The 21,832-nt window shown below is 36.7% G+C and overlaps 1 protein-coding gene across 1 annotated transcript in view; it reads left to right on the top strand.

The window, feature by feature from the left end:
- The window catches only part of LOC116522425 (titin-like), a 309,289-nt gene that overhangs the window by 164,446 nt on the left and 123,011 nt on the right, over positions 1 to 21,832 (top strand). The window contains 18 exon segments of the mRNA XM_032237329.1: positions 832 to 1,910; positions 3,157 to 3,243; positions 3,483 to 3,557; positions 5,598 to 5,681; positions 5,907 to 5,990; positions 6,419 to 6,502; positions 7,157 to 7,231; positions 7,489 to 7,557; positions 7,750 to 7,833; positions 8,905 to 8,948; positions 9,353 to 9,404; positions 9,874 to 9,942; positions 11,089 to 11,187; positions 11,594 to 13,567; positions 16,835 to 16,912; positions 17,346 to 17,441; positions 18,818 to 18,900; positions 20,996 to 21,065. Coding sequence (XP_032093220.1) covers positions 832 to 1,910; positions 3,157 to 3,243; positions 3,483 to 3,557; positions 5,598 to 5,681; positions 5,907 to 5,990; positions 6,419 to 6,502; positions 7,157 to 7,231; positions 7,489 to 7,557; positions 7,750 to 7,833; positions 8,905 to 8,948; positions 9,353 to 9,404; positions 9,874 to 9,942; positions 11,089 to 11,187; positions 11,594 to 13,567; positions 16,835 to 16,912; positions 17,346 to 17,441; positions 18,818 to 18,900; positions 20,996 to 21,065 — 4,286 coding nt within the window.

Here is a 21,832-nt window from a genome sequence, read left to right on the forward strand (position 1 = left end):
ACCAGAAACTGTGGCGATAGCTGGAACCACAGAACATATACCAGAAAAAACATTAGTAATTACTAAACTTAAAAAAGCGGATACTATTACAGTAGATAATCAGAAGATTGATATTGCCAAACTGAGAAAACCAGAATCTGCAGTGGTGGCAGATGCAATAGAGTTCAAGACAGAAGAAGAGGAAGAGGAGGAGGAGGAAGGAGAAGAAAAAGGAATTACTATTGCTAAACCCCCCAAACCAGAAGTTACAGAACACATACAAAGAAAAAAGGTAGTAATTACTAAACCTAAAAAACCAGAGACTATTGCAATAGATAAAACTATGGAATCTAAAAAGAAAATTGTGGTTGCCAGACAAAAAAAACCAGAACTTGCAGCAATCGATTTCAAGAAGGAGGAAGAGGAGGAGGAAGAGGAGGAAGAGGAGGAGGAGGAGCAAGAAGAAATTACTATTGCTAAATCCCCCAAACCAGAAACTATGAAGATACCTGAAATCACAGAACATATACCAGAAAAAACATTAGTAATTACTAAACTTAAAAAAGCAGATACTATTACAATAGATAAACAGAAGACTGATATTGCCAAACTGAGAAAACCAGAATCTGCAGTGGTGGCAGATGCAATAGAATTCAAAAAGAAAGAGGAGAAAGAGAAGGAGGAGGAGGAAGGAGAAGAAGAAGAAAAAGGAATTACTATTGCTAAACCCCCCAAACCAGAAGTTACAGAACACATACAAGGGAAAAAGGTAGTAATTACTAAACCTAAAAAACCAGAGACTATTGCAATGGATAAAACTACGGAATCTAAAAAGAAAATTGTGGTTGCCAGACGAAAAAAACCAGAACCTGCAGCAATCGATTTCAAGAAGGAGGAAAAGGAAGAGGAGGAGGAGGAGGAAGAGGAGGCACAAGAAGAAATTACTATTGCTAAATCTCCTAAACCAGAAACTGTGGTGATAGCTGGAACCACAGAACATATACCAGAAAAAACATTAGTAATTACCAAACTTAAAAAAACAGAGACTATTGCTGTAGATAAAGCTGTGGAATCTAAACAGAACATCATTGTGGCCAGACTCAAAAAATCAGAATCTGCAGTGGTGCCAGAAGCAATAGAGTTCAAGACAGAAGAGGAGGAGGAGGAGGAGGAAGAAGAAGAAGAAGAAATTACTACTGCTAAACTCCACAAACCAGAACCTGTCCTGGAACCTGAAAAAGTTGAAGCTCAAGTGTCTGAAAAGAAGAAAACTATGATTAAACCTAAAAAACCAATTACAATGCCCAAAACATTAAAAGTAGAAGAAGAAAAACTAGTATCTGCCAAAACTGAAGCTATTGCAGTAGTTGAACCGGTAAAGCAGCAAAAAAGAGAAGAAGGGAAGAGAACTCATGCTAAACTCCCCAAAACTGAACCTATGATTACACGTGAAATGGTAGATCACCCAGAGCCAGAAAAGAAGATAGCTGTTGCTAAAGCTAGGCCACCTGAGCCTATTATCATCCCCCAAAAAGTGGAACCCCATGTGCTAAAACAAAAGATAACTGCAGCCAAACCTAGAAAACAAGAATCCTTTGGGCTGATTGAGGCAGTAGAGCTTGAAGCAGTAGAAGAAAAGATAGATATAGCAGAGCCTCAGGAACTAGAACACATGACCCTTGAACCAGTAGAACCTCCAAAACATGAAAAAAAGGAACAGATCATGAAATCCAAGAAAACAATTATGGAGCCTAAAGAAGCAGAGCAAAAAACGGAAGGAATAAAATTAACTATCTCCAAACCCAGAAAACCAGAACCCCTTGAGTCATTAGTGGTTGAGGTGGAAGACGAGGCAACCATTTCCAAACCCCCAAAATCTGAACATTATGTCTTGCTTGAAAAACAACTTCTGGTACCTGAAGGGAAGAAAAGTATAGTTAAACCTAAGGCAACTGTTAAAGTGTCTAAAACATTAGTAGAGGAAGAAGAAAAGATTGCAATTTCCCAGCCTAGGAAACCAGAAGACTTAGTGGTGCCAGAAATAACACAGTTAGAAGAAGAGGAGGAAGAAGAAGAAATAGAAGAAAAAGAATTGCCTCAAAAATTAGAAGAAAAGGTGATTGTTGCTAAACCTAAAAAAAGAGAACCTGAAACCATAGAACCTTCACCAATAAAAGGTAGATGATATCTTCAAAAGCAAAATACACTCTTAATAAATGTTTGTCTAGCTTTTATGTTTTGTCTAGATATGTCTCCTTGAAAATATGTTTTTGTATCCGTACAAATTCCTTCATATGTGAAAGTCATGTCAAATCTAGTGTCAAATTTTGTTGTCTCTTATTGTCTTGTTGATAATTATTGGTGTGGTATCTTTTTCCAGTATGTCATTTACACCGTCTAATATATTTTAAATATCTTATATACAAGATGTAGATGTTATCTTCAAAAGCAAAAAAAACACTCTTATCTTTATAAATGTTTGTCTAGTTTTGTATTGAAGAAATGTCTCTTTGAAAATATGTTTTGTATCTGTACAAATCCCTTGTCTCATAACTTGGAACTGTGAATATGTGAAAGTTATGTCAAATTTAGTGTCAAATGTTGTTGTTTCTTGTTGTCTTGTTGAAAATGATTGTTGTGCATCTTTTTTTCCATTTATGTAATTGACACCATCTAATACATTTTAAATATCTGATATATAGATATATAGAAGAAAACTGCAAAATATTTTTAGGGCTGAGGAGCAGTGGAGATAAACTTACGACATGGATATTGCAGATATTTTGAAGTCTTCTATATTTTCAATTGAGTTCAGTCGTGAACAAAGTCCAAACTCCAAAGTCTCAACTGAAAGCATATTTGTTTCAGTAAATGGATCACCCATGATTGAAAGAGTTGCAGCTGAAAATTTGTATCTCAATTTCTTAATTACTCAAAAGATTTATCATATTTATCACCTGACCATGTAATATTTCTTCATAATCTTGAAGATGTCCTCAGGGATGGACATGATAATGATAATGGGAAGGAAGGATCTTCGTGTAATTTTACTCCCAGTATTCTCGACCTTCTGTCTTTGTGTCATTTTTTTGTCTGTTTAAACAAGAAATCTTTTCTTTATACTGTGAGAAAACTATTTGAAATTCTTTAAACTAAATCATACTAATATCTTTAAAGTTCCTGAGATGCCCAAGAAAGTGGTACTGGAAGAGAAAGTAACAGTTGCTGTACCTAAAAAACCAGAGCCACCGTCTCCTGCTAAAGGTACATCTCCTACTTAATGTCATTCTGAGAAAACTCTGCCGTGTATTCCTCTCAGTCTTGAAAATTCAGTTTTTATACTTTTAAACTTCTATAACTTTCTTTTTTTTTAATCTGAAATCTTGAAGTAAGCATTAAAATAATGCTAAGAGCTACCAGTGTCTAAGTCCGTTTTATAATTCCTTTTCACTTACGTTTTAACATACTGAAATGTAACAGAAAACAATACTATTTCTTTCAAGTGCCTGAAGTTCCCAAGAAAGCAGTCCCAGAAGAGAAGGTAGCAGCTGCTGTTCCAGAAGCACCTCCAGCCAAAGGTACATCGTATTAAAAACAACCCTTATGGATAGTATCTATTTGTTTTATAAATGTGCATTGCTACTTTAAGCTTTATAGATGATTGTTTCTGAACCCTGTGACTGGCATATAAAAACAGAATGTTCTGCCTCTTTACCTGTCTTTCAAAACCATTTATATTTGAGATAATGACGTGTGTTCAGGATTTATAGCACTGTTTGAATATAATTTTTCTAAGGATGGGCACAATAATAAATTAAGCTTATATATGACTGAATGTGGCATACAAGTGAAGAGACTAACACAACATTTATCTAAGAAGAAGAATTTACTTTTGAATAGGCATTTATGAGATTATCTTATATAATACTAGAGAGCCTGGAGAAATGTCATGTTATTCACTGCCTGACAATGGAATAAGATGACATTCAACCCCAGTTGATTTACCCCAGGGAGAATCTGATTGATTGTAATTTAAGATTCCTTGTTGAGATTTTTGTCAAGAGCAATAGGCTGAGATTTCATGGAAATTACTTTAATAAACACATAAACAAACGGATGCATCACAGTTAAGATATTTGTCTCCCCAGTTACTATGAACAAATGGGAGGAAGCATTTAAAGTATACGTTGGATAGTGTGTTTTGGCATGCTTACATTTATTTTATTTGATATGCCTCCTCTGTTTAAAGAGAGCTTAAACCTAAAACCTTCATCATGGCATTCATTGTGTATATCAGAGCTGGTATTCAGCAGGTTCTGACCAGTTTTGGAGAACTGGTAGCGGAACCTTTGAGTAGTTGGGAGAACCAGTAAATGCCATCTCTGACTGATCCCGCCCCCATCTATTCTCTGCCTCCCGAGTCCCAGCTGATCAGGACGAAATGGGGATTTTGCAGTAACCTTCCCATGGAGTGGGGCGGGGATGGAAATTTTACAGTATCCTTCCCCTGCCACAACCACCAAGCCTTGCCCACAAGCCACATCACACCCACCAAGCCACACCCATAGAACCAGTAGTAAAAAAATTTGAATTCCACCACTGATGTATGTGTTTACCACCACAGTCATCATTTGATTATATTGTGTGTTATCCTTCCATCTTTATTCCTAAAACGTTCTGTGCAAAGCTCACGTGTGGGTACTTTCCCAGCAAACTGTCAAGATTTGCTCTCTAGGCTTTGGAAACCTTCCAGGAGGCTATAGAGTGCAGTGGGAATCAGCTGCTTCCAGTTCTATCAGTGGAAACTGCTTCTGTTAGTGAAAGTAGGCCATTAACTCTAGCCCTGTGTATATGCCGAGGTTGATGCCTTAAAGTGTAATAACAGCTGATATCTTTCCTTTAATAGTGGTTGAAGTACCAAAGAAACCCATTCCAGAAGAAAAAGCTGTGCCTAAAAAGCCAGGGGCACCACCAGCTAAAGGTACATGCAATTTGTAAATTCAGCAAACACACTTAATATGGATCTGAATTAGGAGTGACATGATAGCAGTATTCCAATATCTAAAAGGTTGCCACAAAGAAGAGGGGATCAACCTATTCTCCAAAGCACCTGAAGGCAGGACAAGAAGCAATGGATAGAAACTAATCAAGGAGAGAAGCCATGTAGAACTAAGAATAAGTTCCCCTACAGTTAGAACAATTAATCAGTTAGATATTAATTAATAGATTAATAGAACAATTAATCAGTGGAATGACTTGCCTCCAGAAGTTGGGGATGCTCCAACACTGGAGATTTTGAAGAAGAGATTTGACAACTATTTGCCTGAAATGTTATACTATTTCGTGCTGAGGAGGGGATTGGACTAAAAAACTTCCAGGGTCCCTTCCAACTCTTTATTCTGTTATCTCCCTTTACCTAATAGTGAACTTTGACCTTAATTTCTCTTGTATTTTTTATTACATGATAAGTATCTTGTATGCTGTAATTTCATTTTATTAAAATGAGGCACGACTGAATTGGAAACTACTGTTCATATTGAGTGACAGGGTTTTAGCATTATAGTAGCTTTTCTAAACTCTTGGGATGCATAATATTGACATCAACTAATATTTTCAAGTGCCTGAGGTGCCAAAGAAACCTGTTCCAAAAGAAAAGGTTCCAGTTGCTGAGCCAAAGGAACCAGAAGCTCCACCTGCTAAAGGTATGATTGTGGTATTATTAATATGACAAGTAATGCTATATATTTACAACATCTTTCGGGTTAATGTATTCATGTAAATAATATGGAAATGCATTTGTTTAAAAATCAGAAACATGAATAATGTATATGGAGGAGGGTGTCATTATTTTAGTTATTTTTGTGATACCTGCATTCTTCAAGTTGTTTCCAACGTACTTGTACTGAAAGTATTTTAATCTTTTGAAGTGCCTGAAGTGCCAAAGAAAGTTGTCCCTGAAAAGAAAGTACCAACTAAGGTGCCTAAGAAACCAGAAGCGCCACCCGCCAAAGGTATGAATTATTAATATTTGTTAATATTTTATACTGCTTTTCTTGAGGGAGAATGGGCAGACCTGCATTGTTACTATGTATGTTTTCAGGAATCCATCACAAGCCATGATGCATCATTTGTGGCATTGCATCATGGTGCAAATGAGAGAAATTTGAGTAATTTGCTTTATTTTGACATGATACATGCATACAGCCTGTAACCCAGTTCATTTGTCACATTTCTTCCCCTGTCCTATTCAGTAGACACCAACATTTCTGTTTTCTACCATTGATCTGTAAAAGAAAAAGAAAAAAAAGCTTTGTGATTCCCTTCCTGAGTGTCTCCCATGGGTCCATATCTATGAATTTTTCTACTTATTTTTGCATGCTGAACATCTCCTCCAGGTCTTTAAATTTCGAAGCCTTAAATTCCCTTGTTATCTTTAAAGTTACTGAGATTCCAGAGGAAGTGGTCTCCGAAGAGGAAGTCTATGTTCCTGAGATCAAAAAGCCAGAGCCACCTCCTGCCAAAGGTACCGATCTTCCTGCATTTTTTTATTTTCTAAAACCCAACATATTATTCCAGATAAAAATGATGCCTTTGCCGCATGAATTACATTACATTAAAACCGTTAATTGGAAAAATAAACTCAGAAGTGGCTTGTAGCCTGGTGAGCACAATAAAGTGACATTTGTGGGCACCACTTCAGTCAAAATTTATAAGGTCGTGCTACTCAGCAGGAAGAGTGCTTTGTTTTGATTCACACAATCTTCTTATAAAGTTTGGATCCCCCCACCCCCACCCCTTTTACTATTCTCCACTCTCTGTAAGCTGCCTGAAATGTTTGATGCCTGGCAACTTTAGAAGTTGACTGAATAAATAAATAAGCATCCTTCTATGAGTAAATTCCGTGCTCCCTTTAAAAGGCGAGCATAGCATTCATTACGCTTCTTTTTACATTACCTCCCATGTATGAATAACGTAGACTCTCTGCCCTTATTACAAATATTAACATAAGATGACTACATGTACAGTGTTGGAAATTACAACACATATATGATCAATCATGGATTGATCGCATTTATGCATTGTATTAGTTTTCTTTTTTCTCATGTCCTTTCACATTTAAATAACTGAGAGACTTCTTTCCAAAACTGGGAATACAATTTGTTTACTATCTTTGAAGTTCCAGAAGTGCCGAAGAAAGTCATCCCAGAGGAAAAAGTAGCTGTGAAAAAGCCTGAACCTCCCGCCCCCAAAGGTATGGGTTAGCACATATTACTTGCATCTTCAAGGATTGCATTGATATTTTAACGTCATCCTTTCCCAAGATTCCCTATTATTTGACCATCTCCCCATTCAAAATGTCCAGTGGCAGTTCAGTTCTTATTCTGCAGATATGTTATCAGGAATTCTGTACCATTTCATATTTTTGTCCAAACTTTTAAAAAGATCTTTTTTCTTGAGGTTGCGTTTCTTTCTTTTACATTAATTAATTCTGTCCCTTGTATTCAAAAGTGCCAGAGGTTCCCAAGAAAGTCCTTCCAGAAAAGAAACCAGTTGAACCAGAAGCTCCACCTGCTAAAGGTAAGTGTTATATTAAAGGAATAATTAACAATAATTTTAATAGGTTATAAAAATAATATGAAAATATATTTGACTAAAAATCAGAACATGAAAAATGGGCAGGTGGCTTTATTTTAGTTATTTTGTTGTCACCTGCATTCTTCAAGTCATTTTTCAAAATACTTATACTAAAAGTATATTAATCTTTTGAAGTGCCTGAAGTGCCAAAGAAAGTTGTCCCTGAAAAGAAAGTGCCAGCTAAGGTGCCTAAGAAACCAGAACCTCCACCCGCCAAAGGTATGAATTGTTAATAATTGTTAACAATATTTTAATATTTAATATTATTTATTGAGAACGAATGAGCAGGTGGGAATATTATGTGTGTATTTCTAGGAATCTGTTTCCAGCCATGTCATCTTTGTTATGGTGCGAATGAAAGAAATTATGTAATGATGTCATCATGTCCTCCCTTCCCCAATCTATTTGTATTTTGGGGGGGTTTTGTACTGCTAATTTATAAAGAATTAAAAAACGCACTTCTGTGAATTATTTCAATCTCATCCTGGTTCTCTCTCATGAGCCAGTCTTTATACATTTTGTATTTAATTAATTTTTGTATGAATAACATCTCCTACAGATTATTCAAATTCAAAGTAAAAGGCCTTTTTATCTTTAAAGTCCCTAAGGAAGTGGTCCATGAGGAAGAGGTTCCTGAGGAAGTGATTCATGAGGAAGTGATCCATGAGGAAGTGGTCCATGAGGAAGAGATCTATGAAGAGGAAGTTCTGGTGCCTGAGATCAAAAAGCCAGAACCACCTCCTGCCAAAGGTACATATTGGGATTTGGACCATCATACAGGAAGAGCAGGGCATGAATGTTTGGTCAAGGGACGTATTTAGAAATTTAAATTCCTCTCTGAGCACTCTCCTACAATGGCTTTCGTGGACTAGAAGATTAGCTGATGTATACAGTGGATACCAGAAGGCAAAGGGAGTTGTAAACATTCATGTACTAAAAAAATAATTTGAAGAAATTGTTCCTTGTCACTCTCACTCATTCTCTTCCCTCACCCTCACCCCAAAATGAAGCTCTTTAAACTCCCAATATACATTAAGGAAAATTGTTCATCTGGATACGCTGTTCAGACAAAGCACTGTGCCAAAGCCATTCCTGTTCCAGCATTTTTATTTTCTAGGAATATATGGACAACCCCATAAGACCCTGAAGATTTTTCTCTAATTAAAAATGATGCTAGAGATTCATGGTAGCTTTAGAGCATGACGGCTGCCCTGTTAATTAGGCTTCCATAGGGCTTTTTTCCAGATTTAACTAATTGATTCATTGGAAAATAACATGCTATCTTTAAAGTTCCAGAAGTGCCAAAGAAAATCATCCCAGAAGAAAAAGTTCCTGTGAAAAAGCCAGAACCTCCAGCCCCCAAAGGTATATGTTAGTGATATTAGACACACACACACACACACACACACACACACCAGGGGTGGGTTCCAGGTGTTGCTACTGCCTGTTTGCTCAGGGATGCGCTGCCCGTGCATGCTCAATACTAAAAAAAACAAGATGGCAGTACCTATGTTGCCACCGAGAGAACCGGGTTAGGGGTGTGGCAGGCCGAGTTACTATCTACTTAGCCGAACCGGTCCAAACCAGTAGGAACCCACCTCTCCCTCTCTCCCCCCCCCCTCTCTCTCTCACACACACACACACACACATGTTTAGTAGTGATTTTTGTTTTATTCAAAACAAAACATTCAAAAACTAATTCTAGCTACTATATTTTACAGTGCCAGAAGTTCCCAAGAAAGTGGTTCCCGAAAAGAAACGAGTTGAACCAGAGGCTCCACCTACTAAAGGTATTTGCCACCATTATTCTAAAGCATGCCATTCATTCTTTCTTCTTCCAATGAAGATCAGCAGTAGTTGTATAATTTGTATAAGGAGTAGCTGTACAAAGAGGAAAATGTGTGGACATTATGAAAATTAGATCAATATGGGATGAGGGAACCATTTCATTTCTTGTTTATGTGATCATCAGGTCTTCATAGAAATGAGATGTCAGGTGAACCAAATGATAAATTTCATAGCTCTAACTATATATACTGGAAAGAGAATATGAATGGATGCATATTAGTGTAAAAGACAAAGTATACAAACAGAGAAAAAGTAGGATTGTTTTGCTTATGCTGGAAGAGTTCAAAAGAAACATTATTTATAAGTCTTCAACAGTGCCACTGTTTTGTCTTTGGTGTCCATTGTTTCACTGTTTCAAATCTTTTCTATCTTTGACACTGCAAATTCAAAATCAATAATTATCTTTTAAAGTGCCTGAAGTGCCCAAGAAAATTATCCCAGAAGAAAAAGTACCTAAGAAACCAGAGCCTCCTACTAAAGGTATCTGAATCAAATAGAATCAAAGATATGATTCTGCATGGAAAACTCCAAAATTTAAATAACAAGTGATATTTAATTTATTATGTTTTGTTGAGTTATGGTCCTGTTATGTTTTATGTGGAACGTTCCAGCCCAAACACAGCCCTGTTAAGGTTACAATTGTAGTCATATTTCTCTGAGAGTAAGTCTACATGATCTCTTTGAGGTTTATATTTCAGGAAATATACATAAAGTTGCTCCCACCGATGTAACTGGAATAGTTAGGCATCGAATGAATCTTTATTTTAAAAAATTATTTGAGAAAATCTTATGCCATTGTGTAGAGAAGTATTTCAAAGCCTTAAATATAAGTTTGGCAGCCTTTTACTTGCTTTAATAAAATGCCATATACATAATCCTACCTTGAGGCCTATGGCATAAATAGGTAGTACTTGTACACTGCTGGGAAACATACCCAAACTTTACAAATCAGAAGTTGTACAAAATCATGAAGTATTTCCACAAATGATTATATAGTTTGCAGTTATATGTGAACTTAAACATTGGGAGTTATAAAAATGTGGCTCACAGTTAGGTATGTGAAGCTACATGAAAGCAAAGACTTGGGATTCATAGTGGAAGTAATAGACTGATGGAAATTTTGAGTAATATGTCAGGTATAATATTTTATATCTTCATGTTGCATGCTTCCTTATTGGTTGGCGTTTTATATATTGTAATGGAATCAATACTATTTTAAAAATCGAACAACTATTCTTAGACTGCCTGAAATCCTCAGGTAAGCAGACTGAAGAGAACATTCCTACATTCAAAACAAAGACTCTTCTTTGTAAAAAGTTTTTATCTTGTCTTATAATCATTAAGAATGTTTTTCATATTCTTTAATAGTTGATTAATTCTTGGCTATATTTTTCATAATATGTTTCTATAATGTGCTCACTGTGCCCTCTTATGTATAAATATCAGTTTTGATCTTTATTCTCAACTGAGAGTCCAAATAAATTAGCATTGCTGTTTTGATAGATCACATTGAAAGTAGAAGCATATAGACGTTATATATTCCTTCAAGTTTTGGCATTGTCATTTCTGGTATGTTTCATTAGTCTTTTTAAATCTACTAAAATTAATTAATTAATATCTTTCAAGTGCCTGAAGTACCCAAAAAGGTGATTGTTGAAGAAAAAGAGCCAACTCCTGTGTTTAAAAAGCCAGTAGTTAAAAAACCAGAAGCTCCACCTGTTCCAGGTACAGCTCACAATTAATGATGTTATAAATAATTGTTTATTGATCAGCTGGCTAACTTCTTGTCCTGTTGATGCCTTGTTGCTATGGTTTCATTTGTAAAGAGTGCTGTTGACATAGCCAATGAGTTATAATGCTTAATTGTGTACATCTTCTTCAGAAGTGTTTTGTGTATACCTTAATATGGGATGCACAATGGCTAATTATGTTATGCTTTTTATTGTGTTTCATTGTTCTTGTACCTCCTCTTATTCTTACTCTTCTTACTCTTGCTCTTACTCTTACATTGTATTGTCATGTGAGTTCAAATATCTTTAATCGTTCTTAAAGAATGCTCACTTCTTTTAAACTTACAAAATATGTCAAAACATTTTTGCCAATAAAAAAGTAATTCTTGTTTTATCTAAAGAACCAGAGCATTTTGCAGTGATAGAAGAGCCAGAACCTGTGACTGTGACTGAAGAAATAGAAACCTTTGTTCATGAGGAAGAAACTGAAGTCAGTGTTGTTCTTGAAGAACATAAACCTGCTATTGTGCCCAAGAAACCAAAACCTACCACAGTGCCTAAGAAAGCCGAACCTACTGCTGTGCCTGTGCCTAAAAAACCAAAAGCCGTGCCTAAGAAACCTGAACTTCCACCAGCTAAAGAAGTTTATGAAGAAGAACGAGAAATCCGTACTTTCACTGGATACAGAGAAGAGAAAATTGTGATTGTTCACCAAGATGTAGAAGCCATCGGTGCATTAGAAGAACCTGAGCATGCAGCTGTGTTTGAAGTAACAGAGCCTGAAGAATACATTTTGGAAGAACGGGAGGCCGCTGTTTCTCCTGCAGAACCTGAACCTGTTGCCGAACCTGAAGAACCAGCCATTGTACCAGTTGCTGTGCCCAAGAAACCTGAACCAGCTGTGCCTAAAAAACCAGTTGTGGCAGTGCCCAAAAAGCCCAAAGTTACTCCCATACCTAAAAAACCTGAACCTGTAGAAGTGCCTAAGAAACCAATAATCAAGATTAAAAAACCAGAGCGTCCACCAGAAATTGTAGAACATAAAGAAGAAAAAGAAATACAAACGTTCGTTGCACGTAGAGAAGAGAAACACATAGCTGTGTACAAAGATGAAGCTGAAGTCATCACTGCATTTGAAGAACCTGAGCGGGCTTCAGCTTTTGAAGTTACAGAGCCTGAAGTATACATTCTTGAAGAACCAGAGGATATTGTTGCATATGAAGAACCTGAACCTGCTTTTGTTCCTGAAGAACCCGAGGTCACTGCTGTTCCTGAAGAACCTGAGGTGGCTCCTGTTCTTGAAGAACCTGAGGTGGCTCCTGTTCCTGAAGAACCTCCTGAAGTACCTAAAAAACCTATTGGGGTTCCTAAAAAACCCAAAGTTGTTCCTCCTCCTGAAGAACCTGCTCCAGCCATTACACCGAAAAAGCCCAAGGTAGTGGCTGTGCCTAAAAAACCAGAACCAGCTGTGCCCAAAAAACCAGAACCAGCTGTGCCCAAAAAACCAGAACCTGCTTTTAAGAAGACCGTGCTTACTCCTATACCTAAAAAAGCAGAACCACCTAAGAAAAAAGAACCTGAGTTTAAGAAACCAGAACCTCCACCAGAGACTGTGGAGCATGAAGAAGAACGAGAGGTACAGACCTTCATTGGATACAGAGAAAGGAAACGTATCCCTGTTCACCAAGACATAGAAGCCATCACTGCATTCGACGAACCTGAAACTGTTGAAGCTTTTGAAGTGCCAGAACCTGAAATTCATATCATTGAAATGCCAGAAGAGATTTCCCCTGAGGAGCCCGAGCCTGTTGTCGCCGAAGAACCTGAGGTTGCTCCTGTTCCTGAAGAACCTTCTGAGGTTCCTAAAAAACCTACTGAGGTTCCTAAAAAACCCAAAGTTGTTCCTCCTCCTGAAGAACCAGCCATTACACCGAAAAAGCCCAAGGTAGTGGCTGTGCCTAAAAAACCAGAACCAGCTGTTCCCAAAAAACCAGAACCAGCTGTGCCCAAAAAACCAGAACCTGCATTTAAGAAGGCCAAGCTTACTCCTGTGCCTAAGAAAGTAGAACCTTCTAAGAAGCCAGAACCTGAATTTAAAAAGCCACAACTTCCACCAGAAACACCGGAACTTGAAGAAGAACGAGAAGTGAAAACATTCATTGGATATAAAGAACGGAAATATGTGCCTGTTCACCAAGACATAGAAGCCGTCACTGCTTTTGAAGAACCTGAAACTGTTGAAGCTTTTGAAGTGCCAGAACCTGAAATTCATATCATTGAAATGCCAGAAGAGATTTCCCCTGAGGAGCCCGAACCTGTCGCCCCTGAAGAACCTGAGATCACTATAGAACCTAAAAAACCTGAACCGGTTAAAGGTACATGGTGTAATGTTTTGTACAGCAAAATGTCTCTTCTGTAAATCAAAAATTCCACAATTATAGAAACATTCTTTTCAGAAAATCAAAAACTATTTAGATCACATTACTGTAGTTTGTATGCAAATATATGTTTTGCCTGTCTGTCTAAATGGGGTTGAATGGAAGAAAAACAATATGGCATTTTGGTCCTTTAAAGGAATTGGCATATATTTGCAAAAATAGAAAGTATGTTAAGGTATTAGTAAATCAATTGCATTAAGTCTGGGTGTATTATTAGTACCATGCAAAGAATTTTCAAAAGTGAATCTTTTGAACTTATAACTTCCTATAGCGAAGTTGAAGTGCATTAAGAAGACTGCTTTAATTAAAACTTGTATCAGGTTTATTTTGAACTTACGGAATAACAGCCATTTTTTCACTTGTTTTGAATTTGAAATGGATTACTTTGAATTCAAAATATATGCATAGAATGGTTGTAAGTAGAGAAGCAGATTCATTAGCACTCATGCAGTTGAATACTTAGTATATGTAATTCCATGTATAGCTATTCCAAAGTAATTTCAATCAAACCTATCCTCAGATAAAAAGTGCATAGGATATATAGTCTTAATGTCTGTTGTGCCTGTGGATTTATATTCCTCTTTTATTAACACATTTACTAATATCTTTAAAGTACCTGAATTACTCACAAAACCATTCCAGAAAAGAAAGTACAAGCTAAAAAAACTCAAGCCACCCCCAGCTATAGGGTCATGTCACTAATGATAAATGTAACTAAACAAAATAATTCTTTTGTTTGTAACATCTCTTCAAATGTTCTCTTCTGTAGTGTCTCTTCTGAAATCCGTGGAATCCATCTTATATATTTGTGTATGTGTGTAATGTTCATATATGTCGGCATCATCAGTCTTGTGTTTCAGAAGTCTTCATCTGTTCTGTTTTTCGTATTTGGTCCTATGCTTATTTTCAAATTAAAAAAGAATCTCATATCTTGATAGTACCTTGAGAGTCTGCCAAAGAAAAAAGAAAAACTCAGATTTTCTTCTTCATCTGTTGAAAAGCTACATTTACTATGTTATAACTGTATTTTCTTTGTGTTAGTTTATTGTTGAGTTTGTAATTTGTATTAATATCCATTAGTTGCATGATGAGCCTAAGTCAAAGTGAGAGAAAAGATTATAATGGAATCCATTTTCATGTGAGCAGCAGTCTGCTTGAGAAGTAGAGCTTTCAATTTCTCTCCTCCATTCAAAACTCTCTGCATGCTCTCAAAAATAACCCAGATAGATAGATAGATAGATAGATAGATAGATAGATAGATAGATAGATAGATAGATAACATTTATAAACCACCGTAATCTAACTAAGGACTCTCAGTGGTTTAAAAATAGTTATAGTTTAAGTACCTCAATTTAATTAAGCACCTCAATATAATTATCCACAAAAGTAAAACACATTAAAATCTCTTGAAGTGCCTAAGAAAGCAGTGCCAGAAGGAAAAGTACCTGTTGCTGTACCTAGAGCCAGAACATCCATCAGCCAAAGATACATATCCTCATAAATGCCATGTACCTATACATATATGTACATTGTATGTATAGGTAGACAGTGTGTTTGGTTTGCACAAACGCAAAAGGATGTTTCAAAGTATATGGGGAGAAAGGAGGGGTTCAGGATCGAACTCCTAGCTGTGAGCAAAGTCAGCCTGCAATACTGCATTCTAACCACAGCGCTACCAGGGCTCTTATACACACAGGCTCAAAGCAGGCTCCTGTATGGTCCAAGAACATTTTTGCCTTCAAACCCAAAGCATATCCCTGTGTGTCTTTGTCTTAACTTTTATGTTGTGTTGATTGTTCTACGTTGAGTCCTAAAGCTTTAAGTACCCTGTATAATATTCACCAAAGCAAAACATACTAAAATCTTTAGAAGTGCCCCAAGTGCCTAAGAAGAAAAAGTGCCCATTGCTGTGCCCAAAGAGCCAGAACATCCAACTGAGGAAGGTAGATGTCTTCACTGATGACTTTGTTTCCACACTTTTGTTTTTGCCTGGCTTGTCCTGATGTTTTATGCTGTCGTATGTAGATGTCTTTGGCTTTGAAATGGAGATGAGCACCACCCCCTAGAGTCAGGAATGACTAGCACATATGCGCGAGGGGAAGCTTTACCTTTATCTTTATATATATGTCTACACGTATCATATGTATGTTTGTATGTGGTGCAGGTGGTATACTTGTGCTTTCTTTATAAAACAGCCCTAGCCAAAGAGAGACAGAGAAATTGCAAAGCACTTCTGATTTGAGGTCAAAAAGATGTATCAGAGCACAAAGGGCCATTCATGGAAACCTGTCTACCACTCCTTAAAACAACTGCCTCTTTCCCCAGGATGGTGAGGCTATCTCAAGAGAAGCCATGTTGGTTTAAAGAGTTGCAGATAAGTGTGACCTGCATGCTCCCAAAATCCTGTCCTACCACTAGGATGAATTGCTTGCAACCATTAAACACCATGTTTCAAAACTTATTTTACAATGCAGAAAAAGCTAAGCATTTTAATTCCAATTAAATTGTATACACAACTTAACCAACTATTTCCAAATGCAGAGAGGCATTTAAGTCTGGAGTCCAAGTGGATTTCCTGTCAATACACTACCATAGGTAAAGTTTCCTTCAAGCTGAGCTGAGCCCCAGCTGCTAATTTTATACATGCATGAAGTTTTTAAAAAAACATGGCCTGGTTTATCATTATCTTCTTTCAGGATATTCTGTTCTCTATCCAATCTGGCTTAGGAATTCTTGGTAGTCTGTTACTCAACTACTAAGGAGGTTCCAACCATGTTTAGTTTTTCAAGATTAGCCAAGGTCACTTAGGTACTGCCACCAGATTACATATATGGAAATCTTCAGTGTACAGCAATAATATTCATGCTTGTATACCACCCCATAGTGCTTTACATCATTCTCTGGGAAGTTTACAATGTCAGCATATTGCCCCCAACAATCTGGGTCCTCATTTTACCAACCTCAGTAGGACAGAAGGCTGAGTGAACCTTGAGCCCCATCAGGCTCAAACTCCAAGTTGTGGGCAGAGCCTGCCTGCAATACAGTACTTTAACTATTGCGCCACCAGGGCTCCTTATCAATGTATGCTGTGGTGTCTCTCTGTGAATGAATGTGTTGAAGTCCAAGGAATGTTGTGTTTCAGTTCTTTTTGCCATTCAGTCTTTGAAATGAAGATCTTACGTTAGTTATCGGTATTCTTTAAAGAGGCGGAAGTTATTGAGGAATTTGAAGCTGAAGAACCTGTTCCTATTCCAGAAAAAGAAGACGTAATTCCAACGGAAGGTATATAACTCGCAGAATGAGTAATACCTCTTTCATCTGCATGCTCATCTTCATCTCATAGGAATTATATATGTTCATTTGGTGATATACAAATGTTATTTTTATGTCTGTGCGTATATACTCTTGTTTGTATCTGTCTTATCATCTTAACTTCTGTGGCACATTATTTTTTTGGCTATGAAAGCAATTACTCATGGGATTTAGAGAGATAATCTTCAAATTCTGCTACTACTGTTTTGGAATTGATGCTATGGTGTACATCATATCAGGCATAGCATAGCATAGCGTAGCATAGCATAGCATATGCAGTTGCTATGTTGAAATTTTACTAATGGTATTAGTAGGTGGGTTTTCTGTGATACATTAGAAGTTTTCACCTGAAGTGAACAGCATAATTATGCCTGCTCTAAAATCTACTACGTATCATTTAAAGAACCAGAGCCAGAAAAGAAGATACCCCTAAAACCCAAACCCCGTGTTCCTATCCCACCAAAAGAGGAAGTTAAGGAGGAAAAGGTTCAGCTTAAAGGTATAAGCACAATATCAATCCATTTTTAATCTTATAAAGACTCAACTATTATAACTAATGCATATTGGCTGCCATACTATAACCAATTTATTTAGGAATAAACCTTATTACGCTCACTAATTTCTCTGTAAACAACTATAGAATCATACCATTAATACATTAATGCATTTTTAATTGAATGTTTTCTACGTATTTTTTATTCTAACACAGCTATTTGGTAATGATTGGTTTACTAAAATGACCTAATATTAACTTATTCGCTGAATTTATGCATTCAAGTCCATTAATTATTCAACTTGCTCCAGGATTTACATTTTTCCACTTGTAGGACTTTTTTTTAGTAATATAGCAAATTAGAAAGCTACATGCACCTATTTTTAACAATCTATTATTGAAATTAAAAATTTGGAAGTATTACAATATCCAAATCCAGCTGAATAGGTCTAAGAATGTTCATAGCCATACATGCTAGTGATAATACTTATTTAGAAGCATATATGTCTAGAGGCCAAAGCGGAAATTATGATTTAAAAAACCCAAATATAATTATTTCCTGTATATGAAAGTGAACAAAAGAATAACAAAAGAAACAATATATGTTCATCTTGCATTTTACTTAATATTCTGACTGAAAACAAGAATCTGAGTTTTCTTTCTCAAGAATTTTCTTTCCTTTACTTATATTTTCACTAAGGAGATTCTTAAGGCAAACTAAATTATATACTGTAGCTTGGAAAATAAAGAGAATGCTCGATATACAAAAGCTATTGAGATTTTAGCAGAAACGGTTGTCTTCACTAATAGACATAGACAGGAAATAATAAATTGCATGATATAAGCATTTTAAGCATTTCAGGCTATATATACCTCAGAAAGGTTCTTCCCCTTCTCATGCAGTGCTGTGAGATAATGTGTGCTTTTTCTTTCTTTCTTGATATTCTTCTACTTTGCTGTCAAGTTTTTCTTCCCATGCGTGTCTTTATGTGGTATCTTCATTTCACTTAGATTTCATCTCCGCATGCTTTCATTTCTGACGGGATCTTCTGTCACTTATAACACTAATGCTTGCACACACACAAAAAAAACCCCTTCATAAAAATGCAAAAATTATCTTCTGTTACAAATATTGTTGATCTTTTAATAATAAGTCTCTGAGAAACGTATTTAGAAACAGAAGATTTACCTAATATTGGTAGCTTTCCTATATTTGGCTGAAATGAAACTGAAAGTCACTATTTTCCTAAAAGATTTCTCAGAAGCAACACAGACATTAATCTCCCGAACTTTAGTATTTCTTTCTTATAATACATCAGTTACTGATATAAGGTATAGACAATTATCACTATCGCTTATTCTGAATTTGATATCATTTCAAGCACCTGGATTGAAACCACGGAAACCGGTTCGTGAGCCCCCTCCTCCTACACCTAAGGAAGAAGTGGTTCTGAAAAGAGGTATAGTTATTGGTCTCTATTATTTAAAAAAAAAGGTACATATTTTGAGGGGCTCTTAGAGACTTGTGTCAAGCAGATAACTCACCTGCTGGTTCAAATGAAACCTTCTCATGTTTCTTACTGTCTAGACTGCAGTAGCACTTAGACTTATATACTGCCCCATTGTGCTTTACACCACTCTCTAGGTCAGTGGTTCCCAAACTTGGCAACTTTAAGACTTGTGGACTTCAACTCCCAGAATTCTCCAGCCAGCTCTGCTGGTTGAGAGTTGAGAGTTCTGAATTCTGGGAGTTGAAGTCCACAAGTCTTAAAGTTGCCAAGTTTGGGAACCACTGCTCTAGGTGGTTTACAATGTCAGTATATTGCCCCCAACAAACTGGGTCCTCATTTTACCTACTTCAAAAGGACGGAAGGCTGAGTCAACCTTGAGCCCCCCCCCCCAATCAAACTCCAGGCTGTGGGCAGAGTTTGCCTGCAATAATGTGTTTTAACCACTGGGCCACTAGGATTCTATCTGCTAAACATCTGGTAGAGATTCAATATTTTTAGAACTTTTGATCTCCATAGTATTTATAGCATAAAATGACCTACTATCATTCTTGTTCCTAGAAGAATTTTTAAGTTTTTAATAAAAAATGCATTTGATTTCACCCTTCCTCCAAAGAAAATCCTTCATGTGAATCAGCGATAAAAGGGTGTATCGTGCCATTTCATTTGACCAGTGTATCAACTTGGTCATCACTGTCCAACTGCCAATTGGGTACTTTGCAATAAAGAATTCAGTATGTGGTTTCACTATTGTACCCTTTATATTTCTTCCATTTGTCTATATACCGTATTTTTCAGAGTATAAGCCACACCTTTTCTCCTCACAAAAGAGGCTGAAAATCTGGATGCATCTTATACATCGAATACAGCATTTTTGCCCCCTGAAGCCCCGCCCCCTTCACCAAAATGGCCGTGCATACCCTTATGGAGGCTTTCAGAGAGTTCCTGGGTACTGGGAAGGGCAGAAATGAGCCCAAAAAACGTACTGTTCCCCCCCCCAGCCGCAGGCGCACTCTATAAGCCTCCATAAGGCTATGCATGCAATTTTTTGACAAAAAACAGGCCCATTTTTGCACAAAATGGACCGTTGTTTTTTTTTTTTGTTCATCCCTCCCCTCCCCTGGAGCACTCTGCAAGCCCTCCTCAAGGCTATTCATGCCTTTAAAAAAAAAACATGCCCATTTTAGTGAAAAACAGACCGTTTTGGGGAGGTTTGCGGAGTGCAAAAACTTTTTTCCCCTTTTGGAAAGCTCTTTAACTGATTGATGAGAATTAGATTGATCAAGTGCTGTGCCAGCAGAAACAAAATCTTAGGTGCTGCAGATTGTCAGCTATTTCCTTCTCCACTCACTCACTCACTCCCTTTAGCTACCTACCTATTCTCTCTCCCAAACTACCTTCTGTATTTCTCTCTCTTTCTCTCTCCCTCTACCTACATACCTACCTACCTACTCTCTCTCTCTCCCTACCTACCTACTGTATTTCTCTCTTTCTCTCTCTCTGTCCCTCTACCTACCAACCTACTTACTCTTTCTCTTTCCCTACCTATCTACTGTATTTCTCTCTCTCTCTATTTCTCTCTATCCCTCTACCTACCAACCTACCTACTCTCTCTCTCTCCCTACCTATTTACTGTATTTCTCTTTCTATCTATCTCTTTCTATTTCTCTCTATTCCTCTACCTACCTATACACTCTATTTCCCCCCTACCTTCCTACTGTATTTCTCTGTCTCTCTATCTCTCTCTATTTCTCTCTCTCTCTCTATCCCTTTATCTACCTACTTACCTAACTACTCTCTCTCTCCCTACCTACTGTACTTCTCTCTCTTTCTCTCCCTCTTTATCCCTCTATCTACCTACCTTTTTTATTTGCCTCTTCAAAATCTTGGTGCATCTTATACTCCAGTGCATCTTATACTCTGAAAAATACAGGTATTTTAAATAGAGGGGGGAGTTTATTACAAGAAAAAATGTTTTGCAATTCACCCAAATGTTTTTGAAAAAAAAATCCTTTCTTTTTTAAAGTCACAAAAGCTGTTAAGAAGCCTGAGGAGGAAGAACCTAAACCAGAGAAACCTAAAGTTGAACCGAAGCCTGTTGAAAAAATTAAGAAGCCTGAAGGTACAAATAAAAAGAAGATAGCTATGGAATTATCCATTAACAAACTCAGTTTAAGACTCCAGTTTCATGAATATTTTCAGCACATAAACCACAATATAGCAACCCCATTTTCAATTATTAATGTCTAAACAGTATAAAAACTAAAAAGATCCTGAATTCAAACATTTCCCAAAGGTTTGAGACATAATATCTAATGTAACAGGTTTATCTCTTCTTATCCTTCTATACATTTATTCCTTCCGAGTCTTGAAAGAAATCCAATAGAAAGGCCATGACTGATTTATATTCTGTGAACTCTTATTCTGTCTTGTCTTTTTTTTATCTTTTTGTCATCTTTGACATACTTAGTAACGCTGGCAAACTTTTTCATTAAAAATAATACCATCTACTTCTATGTTTTTCATGACAAATAATATACTGGGCGCCCAAATGTTTACATTCAGCTTCCAAATAAAACTTTTTTTTTAAGTGCCAGCAATTGAAAAGAAGAAAATTGAGATTCCACCAATCAAGAAAAAGGAAGAAATAGAAAAACCAGTGCTTGAGCCACCCAAAGGTATACATAAATGGCATTGCTCTTTTCTTTGCTGCTATAAACATAATTAGAAGCTGATCTTGGTATGCAAGTTGAAGTAACGTTTCATTTAAAGCAATCATAAAAGCTACAATCTTTATGCTGCTCTAACTACTACTTCATTCTTCCATATCCAATTATTTCTTCTTCTTTTCTTCCTCTTCTCCTCCTTTATGATGCTTTTATTTGACTC

Source organism: Thamnophis elegans, chromosome 1, assembly GCF_009769535.1.
Source record: "Thamnophis elegans isolate rThaEle1 chromosome 1, rThaEle1.pri, whole genome shotgun sequence".
In the NCBI taxonomy this organism is placed as follows: domain Eukaryota; kingdom Metazoa; phylum Chordata; class Lepidosauria; order Squamata; family Colubridae; genus Thamnophis; species Thamnophis elegans.